The sequence below is a fragment of the Pyxicephalus adspersus genome, chromosome 8 (genome assembly GCF_032062135.1).
Source record: "Pyxicephalus adspersus chromosome 8, UCB_Pads_2.0, whole genome shotgun sequence".
NCBI classification, from domain to species: Eukaryota; Metazoa; Chordata; class Amphibia; order Anura; family Pyxicephalidae; genus Pyxicephalus; species Pyxicephalus adspersus.
The window spans coordinates 23528700-23544097 of NC_092865.1; the positions used below are offsets into that span (position 1 = coordinate 23528700).

Genomic DNA, 15398 nt, shown 5'->3' on the forward strand with positions numbered 1-15398 from the left:
TACTTTTGTTTTGCTTAAAAAATTCTGAATTGAAATATTTTGAACTAATACTTTACAAATGATTGATTATTACCCTGATCCTTGTGATTGTCATATAGACAAATTTACACAGATTGCACTGCAACTTCATTCCCACAGTCCTTCCCCATCCTTTCCAATTTTTGCTGTTGCTCTTTGCCGTTTTCTAACAAACACGATTTTCCCAAGAAATCGGTATGTCCAATATGTGCTAGCCTATTAATCATGTTGTGATTGTTAGTGCACAATATTTATACAGGGAATCATATTAAGGATTTTGCCTTGGTATGTCTTGGTATGTCTCCAACTACATATGCATCATAGTGGGGGACAGTTTTGAGTTGGTAACTACATTTGATGTTGCAGTACAACATTACATGTATTTGCAGATTTATTCATCAAAAACCAAGGCTTGAAGTATAGGAAATGCTAAGCTGAATTGTGCATTTCTAATTTTAAAGTAGTTCTATGGCTGCAGTAAGGCCATCTTCCATTTCTAAAGAAAAAGTGGCACTATCATTATTCAGCTTTTCAAGTTTATTTATATAAAAATGTTTGTAATTCCTGCCGATCTGTTACAAAGTAACTTTTCACATAATTAACTACCCCCATACAGGTAACAAGCTTATGTAATTACGTTAGGAATTTTATTTCCAAAGGATGATATTGGGTTTTTCTGACCCTTGGAAGTGCTTGTTATGATAACAATTTGGTTGTTGGAATTTGCTGTATATCTGCTAGCAATTACCAAACATTTTCTTCCTAATGATGAAAATGGAAAGAAGACTGTTTGTGTAACACATTCCACCCATAGCTGGGTAGCACATCATGGAGAGCCTTGGGATATGCACCAATGATTAAGACAACTGGTAGCCAACCAATTTCTCAGTATTTTGCTGCTTAGATAAGCCCCACTATATAACACTTTTACTTGACTCTCCCAATATTAAATTCTTTATGGATGTATTAGGTAGAATTAAAATCTAATTAACGACATGATTTTGATTTCATCATCTGCTTAATGATGGATGAAACTGGGTAAACATGGGCAGATATTTTACTTTTGATTGACTTTTAATCCAAAAAAAACTTTTGGATGGAAGTTAATCAGATGTGTAATGTGTAAACCTCAAAAGTTCACATGCTGTTTCATGTCTTGCACATTTAACTGATCACTTTTCACGTACACACATACAATAATTGTCGTTGGAAAGGATCTTTCACAATCCTTTCTAACGACAAAAGACTGCACGGTGCATGAATGAGTGCTGTACATACAGCACCATTCTGCTCTATGGAGAGGAGGGGGGGGGGGGGGAACAATGGGTGGCACCTTGCTGCGCTCTCTCCCCCTCACTCTCAATACGATCGTTCCTGGTCTGTAGATCTGCCAGGATGGTCATCTGGATGATGGACAATGAGCTCTGTACACACACCAGATTCTTGTCCGATATCAGCCCTGAGGTGTATATTGGATGAGAATCATTTGACGTGTGTACGTAGCCTTAAGCTGCGTACACACTGCCAATTTTTGTCGTTGGAAAGGATCTTTCACGATCCTTTCCAACGACAAGGGAGTGCAGGATGCATGAACGGTGCTGTACATACAGCACCGTTCATGCTCTATGGAGAGGGGAGGGGAGAGCGACGGAGCGGCACCCTGCTGCGCGATCTCCCCTTCACTTTCATTACGATCGGCTGTCGTCCATCGTCCGTGGATCCGGGATTGAAAGAGTAGTTTGTTGCACAGATATTTGCAGAATTTTAGGGGAACTGGAGAACTGATCGGATGGTTGGTCAAGAGCATCATTTACAACAGATCTGCCTGTTTTTACCCAGCCTTAAAGGTGGGGTTCAGATCTGTGGGAAACCAAAGTATTTTTAGATTAGCTTTGTGAAAGAGGGTTGGCAAGCCTGTAATGTATAAACAGCAAGTGGTATAAAACCCCACAGACACTATGGCACAATATAATGAATTTCCATTGTGTTGTCTTTACAATATCAACATCTAATTCAACACCTAATGGTTGTTGTGGCACCTATTTATCTATAGTATTGTCCATATACATAGCAGTTTTAACATCCATTGTCTGTATCAGTAGGTGTATGCAAGGACTTCATGATTATTGTCTTCTCATCCCCAGCAGGAGTCGAGGAATCCGCACTCACCTAAGCTGTCTATCACAGAAGTCAGATTCCCTGAGTGACTTCTCCACCCTTCAATATGACACCAAGCACAATCAGGCTCTTAAGTAAGTTGCCATTGCTTTGATTTTTGCATTGATATTTGCATGTCTGTGCTGTACAAATATAGAGGAATCTAACATGTTGTGATTCCATAGATGACAGTTATTTTCATTATTTGACTGTGGGTTCAGAATTGTAACCAATTCTTGTTCTGTTCAGTCAGAAAGTCATAAAAAAGGGGCCATGTCCATCAGCTAAGAGTCCCAGTGCATATGCAATGAATATAGATCTAGTTGGCGGAAGGGATTGAGTGCAGCCAATCTTCATAGAAATGAATATCAAACAATTTGCATCAAGTAATAAAAAATCTACTTGAAAGTGGTAAATGTTTTGAAACAAACAGTGCTGGTGAATGAATAAATGAATCTTTTACTATGTTGGCAATGTATACATATTTGTAATATATTACTAATTTCAAATATTCCAATGTATTCAAAGGCTTGGACTTCTAACTAAGCTCGAAGCCTGAGCTAATGTTCTAAGTTATTAGGATTTATAAATACAGCAAATCTTTAGAGGGTAACATGAAAATCACAGAATGGCGAACAAATAGATTTGGTAAAAAATAATTCCAGCTATGGTTATGATCTTTGCAACATATAAAATATACCTTTGCTTCTAGTATATGTTCTTGGGCACTGGTGTTCTAATTGTGGGATGTGGGCTACAGGCACAACACTAAAACCACTGCTACTGAACTGTAGCCTATGGCCCTGTCAAAAAATTTAAAAAAATCATAATTATGCTAGCATTTCTTATTTTGCAGTCTGATGCCTGTTGCCAGAGACAGACCAAGTAGGAAATGGGCCCTAGGCAAAGTAGCAGCTTTACTCTTCCAGGCAACCCTTCCGTTCACATTGAATAAAACTACAATAGGCACTGGGAGGCCAATTTGCATTTTCTCACCACTTCAGACACCAAATGCCTATAAGTACATCCTCCCTTGTAAACAAGGACACTATTTTGACCAATTGTACATTCTTCCTGTTTTACTGCAGAAGAAAATAAGTTTGTAGATGGCCCTAGACAGTTGCCTTGTGACTTGTGATAAGAAACCTTACAGTGAAAAAGTATGAAGGCCTCACACTAGCTTACTAAAGCCTTTTTCACACTTGTGCTTAACAGCGGTGTTGTACCACATACTCAATCACACTAACACATGCTGCCAGTCAACCGTATAGGTGCAGTTGGGAACTACTTTTTGCACATGGTTGTGTTGCTTTTGGTTGTGTTGCTTTTGGGTTGTGGCAGTTATTGGAAGCTCCACCAACACAAACTAAAAGGGTAATGTGTGTAAATGCATTGACCCTCAGTGCAGTTTGCCACTACTAGTTATCTGGGAGCAGCTAACTCTGTGGTTTGCAACTGCATGTCTAAAACAAGCCTACATGTCATTATTGTCCTGTGGTTAGTAACATTTACTATTTTCACACCTTACTGATCTTCATGCTTGTTCTGGGTCAGTAAATCACAAAGCATTGATGCTAGTGGCAGCCAAAAGTTTTCCTCGAGTAGGTCAGCATTAGCAGTCTCCATATTTAGTTCAGTCCTAATGTTCTTCCAGGGTCTGTGCTGGGGGTGTAAACAAAAATCATTATTAAGGTATGAAATGGTGCAAACACAACACAGCATATTTGTCCATGTGATTCACACATTTCTCAACATGCTATCGCATACTTGGCACATCATCTGATCCTTAGAGACTAATAAATTGTGGAGCCTTGCCGCTAAGAATTAAATAATATTATTTAATTATTTTAAAAAAGCTGCAGGCTAAATGGATAATATGTATCATCCAAACAATATCCTAAATTCCAAACATGCTGTTTCATGAGAAGAGTATAAATGAAAAACCTTTTAAAAAAGTTATGCCTGATCTGGAATATTATACAGTATATATAAATTTAGGCTGGTTAATTGCATTGGGTCCAACAGTGTGCGCTGAGCCGAGTAGTACTATTTATTATTGTTTATTTGCATCTTTGCATTGGCCCAGCCATTAAGGAAGACTTTTCAGTAATTTTACAATTGATAATAAATACATTTCTTGTTTAAACTTGTTTATTAGGTTTTACCAGAATATAAAATACGGCTCGGGAAAAACAAAAGAAATACCAAAGACTAAGGCATGAGAGCGTAGTTACTGGGATTACCAAATTGAAATACGGGTCTGCAAGGGGTTAGGGTGGGCCAGCAGAGAACATCAGAACACTTCTATTCATAACATAACAGCACAAGTTTATAACTGACAACTTGTATAAAAACCAATAACTGGTGGTTGTATCCCCATACATACATTTCTTAGATACAACAATGTATAATAAGAAAACCGTACCTGTAACAATTAAAAGGCAGTTTTTGTGCTTCAGTAAAGTGATTTTGCTTATGCTGATATGATGTCATCAATTTGCTGCATGTAAAAGGACATTGTTCCTCAGTCTCCTCTCCTTCACTGAACAGACTGCAACATTGAAACTTTGTAGCAAAACTTACAATTCTACAGAATGGTCTGATATGTGGCAGATTTTTGTGAACAGAACTGAAGTAATGCACAGAAATTTGGATTTACATGACTGTGTTCTTTCTGATGAGGCAGCATCTCAGTCCTGAAAGTGGAGGGTGAACCCAAGTTATGCCTGAAGAAAGATGCTATTGTCATTTTGGAATAAATGGCATTTAAATAGGGTGTACTGTGGACTCTCTGAGAGGTAATTATAACCTGCAAGTGCTAATCTACTTACACACAGTAATCCTTGACCAAGATGAACAGTCCCGCTCCCCTCGGGCAAAATCTGACATATATTCAGTTGACCCCCTCAGGTTTTTCAATAACTATTTTGTACTCCAATGGAGGACAGCACAGTGGGGTGCAGCTTGCTCTCCTCCTCTTTCAATTGAACAGAACGGTGATCATTCAATCATCTGTCACTAACAATAACAATAGTTTGATAGTTTTCACCCAAGACAAACAATTGTGATCTCTCTGGTGAAAATCTAGTCTTAGTACAGTGGTTCCCCAATAGTGTCCTGGCAGCTAAATAAACAACGGCGATGACTACTGTAATTTCTCATGCAAGAAGATACAGCAATTGTCCACTCTTTTCCCCTTTTAGAACTAAACATAGTACTGAACCTCACTGTATGTAAAGTGCTCATTTTACAGTTGTTGGAAACAATCAGAAAAGATTGTTTCCAGTGATAAAAAAGTTAGCCTGTAAACATTACATTTACACATACTTAGTATGTACACACAAACCATTTGATATCAGGTCCATTTTCATTGTATCAGTCAGTTTGCACCATATTGAATCCTCCAGTGTTCCAAGCTGAAGTGCTGACGGGTCGTGCACAGCCCTGAACACTACATTTCTGCATCCATCTCTGTGGAGACTAAGCCTTGGACATAATTTTATGAATTACACTTATCTCCATAAAATAGTAATTCTTCACCATGTTTATTCATTAAAATATGTATAAATGTTTTAAGTGATTCCCAGTGTCACAAATTGAATTTCTGCAGTAAGCCGGTATTCATTAATTATATGTCATGAGTGTGTATTTCATTACTCCTGGGACAGTGCAGAACATTAAGCTTTTCACATCATTTAACCTTCAGCTTAATGTGCTAATACTGTAGTTTTACAGGCACATCTGTCAGGGTATGACTCATAATGTGGGCTGCACACAATACTGTATGCTGTGTTTTTTTCACTGCATCTGCAACAAGCAGCAGCACGCACTATACAGGAACAGGAGCATAGCTAGCACTGGCTGAACCTTATAGTAATATTACTATAAGCAAATAAGGTCTCATTTTATAAGTCACAATGGCTACAGTTTAAATGAACCCTTTTTAAGTCAATAGGTTTATTTTATTGTTGGCCGCTCTGCTGTTTATATATGCTGACCTTCCTTACCTCTCTGCACTTCATTGGGCATAAAAAACCTAGTATAATGCAAGTTATGGCTTGGAGCTTGCACAGAGCTGGGGATATTTTACTTTCTTCTTTGAGACTGATATTGGAATCTGAGCAATCCCTTATCTTTATCTATGCTGTCATGTAGGAGGCACAGAGGCAGAGGCATGAATCAAATTCTCCATGCTACCTCTTACTTTATTTAGATTTGAGTTTTGGGAGTATTGTGCCTATGAAGATGAAAATGTTGAACATCCTGGCAAAAACTGCACTGCCAGTCTGCCTTAGGCTAGGTACACACATGCAATTGTTTTCATCTGATAATCAGCTCAGGGCCTATATCGGACGAGAATCTGGCGTGTGTACAGCGCTCGTCGTCCATCGTTCAAACGACCATACTAGCGAATCTACGGACGATGGATGACATACGATCATAATGGAAGTGAAAAGAGAGAGAGCGCAGCGGGGTGCCGCTCCGTTGTTCTCCCCTCTCCATAGAGCAGAACGCTGCTGTATGTACACCACTTGTTCATGCATCGTGCAGTCGTTAGAAAAGGATCGTGAAAGATCCTTCCCAACGATAATTTTTGCACGTGTGTACATAACCTTATAGTAAGTAAAAATATATAAAATAGCCAGAACAAGACCGCTCATTATTGCAAAATCAGTGGACAAAAGCGTAGCTCCCGTAATTATTTATACAGCGCCAAAATATCACACAGCTCTTCACAAGGTTCATGCCACTGTCCCCCAGAGGAGCTCACAATCTAATGTCCATACCATAGTCATAAATCATTACCACGAATTAAGATCAATTTTTTGGGGGCAAAGACCGCTTTTGGGATGTGGGAGGAAACATTTTGGAGTGTCCAGACATTAACCTTTTGAGATTTAAACTTGGGACCTAATGCTAGCCACTGAACCACCATGCAACCATCACCTTGGGCCATCTAAAAAAAAGCAAAGTTTAACCAGTAACAATACTGCTTAGTCCTCTTAAGCTTTATTTTTGAAAAGAAAGAATAATTATGTTTAAAATAGCTGAGAAGACTTACATGGGATGTTTCACTTTAAGGCAGAGAAATGTAGGTTATGGCAGATTGCCTCTGGTTTTGTTATGGTAATAACTTCCTCTGCTTTATATAAATTTTAGAAATAGAAAACAAAGGATGTTTCCTGTAATTAGTTGTCCTGTTGAGTTATTTGCATATTAGAACCAATTAAGTCACTTGGTTCAGCCATAGACATCAATAGGATACGTGAATATTTTTTAAACTAGCAGGTCCATAAACATGTCTGCTCTGCATCTATCTGCATAGTAAAATACAGCCTTTGGTTCATTAAGTTAAATCTTAACCCAGCAAATAAAATCGCATATAAGCAATATTATGTAACTATAATTCTAAAAACTGCTTTCAGCCTTTTTAATCTTTTTAAAACCTGGTAATCGCGCCATGGGGATCTTTGGTCAATTTACTGGTATTGGGGAGGTACTAAGAAGAGAATGCAAGACTTGGGACAGGAAAAGATTATCAAGACTGAGATATATAAAAAAAGGATTTTATGAAATAAAATAGCAGTTGTTGATAATATAAACACAAAACATAAAGTTTAGTCTAAAGTCCCACTTTACATATGCATGCATACCATCAGCTTTGGTGCTAGGGAAACCCTGCAATCCCGGCTTCCCTTGCTTGTGCTGGGGATGAATGAACTGCCGTTTGCCTGTATGGAAGTTACATCGTACCGGCACAGCCAATTGTGATGGCCGAAGATCATCTCTAGAATGGAGAAGAAAGGAAAAAGGCAGCGCCATACAATGGAACTCGGATAGGTGAGTCTTTCTGAAGCAGCTGTTCTGCCTGAGATACACAATGGGGTTTATAAAGCAGTGAATCTGACATCACTGAAACATTTCTGAAACATTACTGCCATTGAAACACATTCTACACCAAGGAATGTTTCAGTGAGTGTCAGATTCACTACTTTACAAATATACCACAAAAAGGCAATCTTTATACATGGTGGAACCTACTCTAATAATCAATCCTAGGACAAATTTTCTCATGTTCTCGGAACATGATTCAAACCTCAAAGCCCCCTTGTTTTTTTCTTAGGGGTAACATGTTGTGATCTGTATGAGTTCTGAAGTTGACAATGTGGCTTATTTACTAGAGGAATGTAGGCTATCCGCATAACAAGGTGAATTATCATGGGGTATCAATGGAATAGTTCAGTTATCCTAGTAAATGTGATGAAAATTCACTTTGCAAAGTGTACCCAGTCATATGCAAGGAAATTTAAAAAACGTGATTTTACATTAATTAGATAGTTAAAGTCATCAAAACTTAATTTCATTTACTAAGCTCAGTGAAATACACCCTGTAAGGAGATCATTTACTTTGCTAAGAGACCAGCATGTATTCCTATAGTAAACTGACAACAATGTCTTTAAATGTAAACCTCCTCATATGGGAATGGCAAGGTATCAAGGGAAACGGCGGATGCCTCTGTGAGGCCGAGATCTGACACTAGTTCATAGATCCTGTATAGTCTAGAAAACATGCACTGTTATCTCCTAAAGATTGCACTGCACTATTAAGTTATGCCTTATATTGCATTTATGGGTATGCTACTTATTAGGAATAGGAAGTTATATAGATTTACTTCATGTTTTGGGCCTGGGCCCAGAGGAATATCAATTACCTCTGATCCACTCCAATATATGAAATCATTGTTTAACTTCTGTTTTTGTGTCCAGTAGACAGTTCAGCCTTATTAATGTTCCCTGTGTTCTAGAACCAACAAACCAAGGATTATGTATATCTTTCGCTCCCACAGACGACTAACCGTAGAGGAAGCTAGACGATGGGCTCGGTCATTTGATCTGCTCCTGGCTCATAAATGTGAGTATAACAAAGTATTGTAACATATGTGAAAATTGGGCAAGATTTCACTTTATACATTTTTTGTGTGGAATAAACTAGTTTTAAAGGGCAGCTGTAAATTCAAGTTTGGGGCAATTAGCTGCTCGTTCCTAAACTTGACCAATCAGTTTTCCCCTGAGAAAAATCAATGAGGGGATGTTTGGCTAAATTATGTGCAGATTATGTTATTCTTGTATACATCTTCCAGAACCTAACTCTGACAGTCAGAGTACTTCCCAACCACCTCACCCCTATCCCCTCCCAGCTTTTTCACACAACCCCTTGATACAATTCTTTTCACCCTAACCAACTCATCCCCCACTCAGAGCTCATTCCTACTGAGCAACTGCACCTTCTGGTCACAGCAAATCCTCACATATTTACCTAGCCACTTCCCACCCCATCGCTTTCTGTGGGTCTTATTCCACTACCAAGCACACAGTTCACCCGTCACTGGCCATCTAACCTCCAACTCATTCCTTGCTGCTTACTTCTGCCCTTCAGCAATAGTGCAACTCTTCCCATCCAACATTTACCATTTGCATACAAGATATTCTCCCAGCATCTAGCATTAGCTCCTTGCTGAGAGTTACAACTCCACCGCCATGACCACCCCATCTGCTCAAGTACTTTAAACAGCTCCTCAGCTAGACAAGTGTCACCTTTGCTGGCTCTTTCCCCACCACCTTAACGCTACACTCCTGAAAAGCAGTTCTGTTCCACAAACATACCCATTATGGAAATGGCACGCTTATGCCAGTATAAATAATAACACTGGGGAACAATTTTGAACAAATTTTTAAGCTTATTTACACTAAAATAGGTATGCTGATTCTGAAAGTGCAGTTAGTTTTTTACTATTGTCAGGTTTTTTCTCTACCGCTTATATTAATGTGATTACTCTAGCGTGGATTTGTATAGGCTATTCATTTACACGCAAAACAGTGTGGTCAGAGGTTGTGCGCTGCTCTACGTAGTGAATAAGCAAAATTTATTTTTCTACTTACACATGTATTTACTTTCTTTCAGATCATGTCTGGCTCTGCTTCGTAAGTGCCTAGACAACCCTGATTCATTTTGTTATATCTGTGGCAGTTTCACCATTCCCAGTCAAAGCACGAAAGTCAGCACATGTGTAGAGCAAGTCTATTTGGATTATTTTAAAGTTAAACCTGGTGATCAAGATAAGTCTTGGTCCCCTCATAAGGTGTGCAAACAGTGTGTTGAGGGTTTATGGATGTGGACAAAGGGAACACGTGATAAGATGCCATTTGGTATACCTATGGTTTGGTGAGAGCCAGAAGATCATTTCAGTGACTGATACTTTTGTATAGTGAAAACTTCAGGATATAACAAGAAAAATAAATGTAAAGCTGCGTACACACGGCAAATTTTTCTCGCCCGATAATCGGTATCGGCCAATTATCGGGCGAAAATCTGCCGTGTGTACAGTCGGTCGTCGTCCATCGTCCGACGACCGTCCTGGTGGATCCATGGACGATGGACGACGACCGATCCTAATGAAAGGGAAGGGGAGAGCGCGCAGCAGGGTTCCGCTCCGTCGCTCTCCCCCTCCCCTCTCCATAGAGCATGAACGGTGCTGTATGTACAGCATCGTTCATGCATCGTGCAGTCTTTTCTCGTTGGAAAGGATCGTGAAAGATCCTTTCCAACGAGAAAAATTGCAGGTGTGTACGCAGCTTAACAGAGTATCCTAGTCCACCATCGGCTATAAGACCAGTGGCTGATTCAGATGAAATCCCAGTACCGGTTTTCGTTACACTACCCTCTCTTGAAGTACATGATTATGGTGATGAACTAGGTGACAACAATGATGAAGAGTTTGAAATTGAAGAGGTCTCTGTTCATAAGGGATTTGATCAGCATGAGTTGAGTGATTTGGCACGTGATTCGGGACTATCAAAGAAGACTTCAGAACTCCTAGCATCAGGACAGCGTGAGAAAAACTTACTTGAAAAAGGAACAAAGGTATTGTACTTTCGAACCAGAGAAATTGCATTTCTGCAGTACTTTGGAACTGACAGTGGCTTTGTGTATTGCCATAACATACCTGGTTAGATTCAGTTTTACATACCTGTTTAATGTTCAGTTTTTTACATACCTGGCCATTCAGTTTTTCTTATGAAAGAATATGCAGGCATATAGAAAGTTATTGGGTTGTTGCAATATCACCAACACAATTGGGTCATTTGTGTTGACCTTAAAATGGTATGCTTCCTTCTTGGTCAGCAACGCGGACACCAAGTATCCCTGTTATCTTTGCATGTGGGACAGCAGAGCTTGTGAGAGGCATTGGGTAGAAAGGAATTGGCCTCCAAGATCTCCCCTAAAACCGGGTGATCCAAAGAGTGCTTGGTTATTATTCAAAGCCATTGTCAAAGACTTCTTTGAAACACACAAGCAAATAATTACACAGAAATTGTCCAGAAACTCTTGGAGAGCTACAAAATGCTTGGTTGCAATATGAGCATCAAGGTGCATTTTCTGCATAGCCATCTTTCTAACTTCCCAGAAAACCTTGGTTCTGTCAGTGATGAGCAAGGTGAACGACTCCACGAAGATTTGAAGATCATGGAAGGACTGTATCAGGGTAGATGGGATGTACATATGATGGCTGACTATTGTTGGAGCATCCAGCAGGCTTGTCCTAACACTGAACACTCCAGGGAAAAGGTATAAGCGTAAATCTTTACCTTAATCGCTTACTCGATTAAGTTTTAAAAGTTTTACTGTAAAAAAAATGTTATAGAGTAACAATAAATCCATTGTATGAACAAAAGAAATTTAAATAAACAGTACATTCAAGTTATTTCGTTATTTTTCCATTGTATGTAAAATTTGCATGTTTTTCGACAAAAATGGAGGAGACCCTGTATCGTAAAAACTGGATGTGATAGCATAAAACTGGGGTCATTTCTGGATGCACCACCCAAAAATTAGTAAAAAACAAGTGTAAGATCTAACGCAACAAAAAATGTGTTCCCCAGTGTAATGTACACATGCCATACCCTACTGTAATATAGGAGTATTGTTGAATATTTTACTATAATTGGTGGGATAGTCCGGTCTGTAAATTGCTATGTTTTGCAATGAACATGGCTAATGTTATGGCTGTGTATCCTAATAAATCTGGCCTAGAAAATAGCTATGATTTAATAAGAAGAATGTGTTGGTATAGCAGACTCATATTATAAACCTATCTGATGTTATATCTGTGTATTATAATGGATATCTTTCTAGCTGCAACAGGAGAGCTTATAGCTGTCAAATATAATTAAATGTCTAATGTCATCACTGCATACAGTATTGAATGCGCCTGACATTCTAGCTGTAGCTAATAATACCCAGTAGGTGATGTTATAGCTACGTGCGTCAGTGGAGAGGTTGATGGTTTTTTAGTGCACTATGATGAACTTTTGACAACGGTAATGGTTTTAATAAAGATACCTAAAGACATTAGAGAACATCAATTTAAAGTTAAACAACATAATTGCTTTTAGTATTGGACAGTTCTGTAGGCTCTCCAGAGCTTCTCACAGTGAAAATTTGTTGGAAAAATCCATATCCTCAATATAGAACTATGTACAGCACTGGCTTACGACAATAGGAATTGCTATATGAATTTTGTACCTATCCTTCTGTGGTCAGCCCTAGATCATTTTAGTCCACTCATAAGCAAATTGTGTATTGTTTGGATTGTATGAAAATTCATGCTTGTGTGTATGATTAATGATATTATGGTTTGTACATAGCTGTATACTAGTGCGGAGCTTAATCAGAATATTTTTACCCTAGATGGCCGCTCTGCATTCCGTGCCTTCTTGCAATCAGAATTCAGCGAGGAGAATTTGGAGTTCTGGATGGCCTGTGAAGAATACAGGAAAACCCGTTCTATGAACAAACTGCCAGCAAAGGCTCGTCGTATCTTCCAAGAATTTATTGACGTTCAGGCTCCCAGAGAAGTAAGCTGTAGTAATCTTTAGTATTTACTAATGACACAATAAATCTGTGATTTCACGGATCTACTGTAATTACTGAGGGATAAAATCCACTGCTCTATATAGTAATTAAAACGATTCTATTCAGAAGAAAAAACAACCAGCTGGCACTAGGAAGGTTAGATTGTGTATAAACTACCGTTATTCTGTTGTCCTAGACATCTCAATCCTAAATCCAGATGTTCTTGGTTGGGGGGCCTGCCAGCTCTTTCTGGGGGATGAACAGTCAAGAGTGTATCAGGGAGGTGCTCAGCTCTTATAAGTACTTGGGAACAATGTTCCTCAACTACACTTTTTCATGTAGCACTTACCAAAAAAGGATTTTCTGATCTCCAGTAGTCCTTGACAATAACTGACTACAGGCCAACTGAAGTTGTTGAAATAGACATGAAGCCAGATAGATATTGTATGTACAGCCTCTGTAGCCTTTTCATAGTCTTACCTTCACTTTCCTGTTGTAGTCGTTGTTCTAGGTCCAGCACGATCAGTAACAGAACTGGTTTGACATATCTCCTCTCTGTTCTATTCTGACAAGTTCCCTTTAAACCCATTGGGTACACTAACTTTGAACCGATGTTCGGTGGTAGGGGGAGCTTGCTATATAATCAAAAAATGTTTGCTTTAAGTGTAGTTAAGGACATGGTTCAAGCAGGGCTATTCTTTGGAGAATGGAATGGAACAGCCTCACTGGGAGTAAAGCAGCGTACATACTTCCAATTATAGTCCTTGGAAAGGATCTTTCACTATCCTTTCCAACGACTATGCACTGCACGATGCATGAACAAGTGCTGTACGTGTGCTGCGCACTCCTCCTCTTCACTTGCAGAACGATCATTGATTTTCGGTGGATCCGACAGTCGTTCGGACGATGAATGACACATGCTGTACACATGCTGTGCACTCCCCCGCTTCACTTGCATTGAGATCATTCGTTTTCCGTGGATCCGACAGTAGTTCGGACGATGAATGACACATGCTGTACAAACTTCAGATTCCCATCCGATAATGGCCCTACGCCGATTATCGGGCGAGAACCATTGGAAGTGTGTACGTACCTTAAGGCGCAGGACTTATGAGACTGATAAAGCCAATCAAGCCAATATGGCACATGTCTGGGGTAAGGAACATCCTTGGATAGCAGTCCCAGGATCACAGCGATAAACGGATTCTGTTATGTGCTGCTATAGAATTCATTCTCTAAGCATACCTGTATATACTGGAAACAAAATTGACTTAATGTATAAGTTGACCCCCAAATGTTCGATTTCTAAATTAAGAAAAAGGTCAGCCAGAAAAAAAAGCTGTTTTCCACCCCTAGTGCTGGAATACATTAGTCATTGTAGTACAAAAGTTTAGGTTTTGTGCAAAATAAAGAAACTGATTACATAAGATAATTCTAATGATATCATATACCTATGTTTTTTTATAAGAACTTGAGCTTGGTACCACCCTCTCACCTTCTGAATCTCTGTTGATGCTTTAATGTGATTAGCAGTTTCACCAGCCAGTAGGTAGACGTGGGAAGCAAAAGGGATTTGTCTATGCCTAAATCTTACAGGTAAAGGTTAGGTTGCTGTTTCTGCTCACTTTATGTTTAAACCTACAGATCTTGAAAATATGGGATTTTTTACTACTACTTTTCTGAGGGATAACTCACCAACAGCAACCTGTGTATTTCCCCAATACAGTCTTACTGTCTGTATGATGCACATTGTGTCTTTCCACTAAACATATACCAGTTATATTGTCTCTTTGCATACTTTCAGTTTTGGTCAGAACAGCTTGCTCGTTTTCTTATTCTGTCCTTCCCTATTAGCACAAATATAGAATGTCACATGCTGACTACGCATGCTGATATAAATAATTGCTGAGCAACATTTACTTCCCATAAGGTCAGAAGATGCCTTTATTTTAGATATTGCACTAGTGGTGATTCAGGCCTTGTATAGGTCATTCTAATAAATTCAAATGAATCATAAATCATAAGCTTTCAACTCAGTTCCCTAATTCATAATTTTTTTTATACTGCCCTGGGAGTTAACCACCAGAACACTGAGCTGTGGTTTTGCTGCTGGAAGAAAAAACTATCATTTGAATATGTATTAGTGGATTAGTTCAGCTACTTGATGTTCTGGATCATAAAATATACTATACTTACTTTGCTATTTATACTGATGCTCACATTTTCTGAATGGTCATAGTGAAATATAATATTATTATTATTAACTTGTATTCATAGAGCATCATCATATTACTCAGAGCTTTACAAA

The 15398-nt window shown here is 38.9% G+C and overlaps 1 protein-coding gene across 6 annotated transcripts in view; it reads left to right on the forward strand.

The window, feature by feature from the left end:
- LOC140336579 (regulator of G-protein signaling 8-like) overlaps nt 1–15398 on the forward strand; it is a 40045-nt gene that overhangs the window by 14572 nt on the left and 10075 nt on the right. Inside the window, exons 2-4 of one of the 6 annotated variants that reach the window (XM_072419786.1) lie at nt 2163–2270; nt 8982–9088; nt 12926–13092. In XM_072419786.1, coding sequence (XP_072275887.1) covers nt 2163–2270; nt 8982–9088; nt 12926–13092 — 382 coding nt within the window. The remainder of the gene's footprint in view (nt 1–2162; nt 2271–8981; nt 9089–12925; nt 13093–15398) is intronic. The other 5 variants (XM_072419787.1, XM_072419788.1, XM_072419790.1 and 2 more) reach the window with 5 other exon arrangements.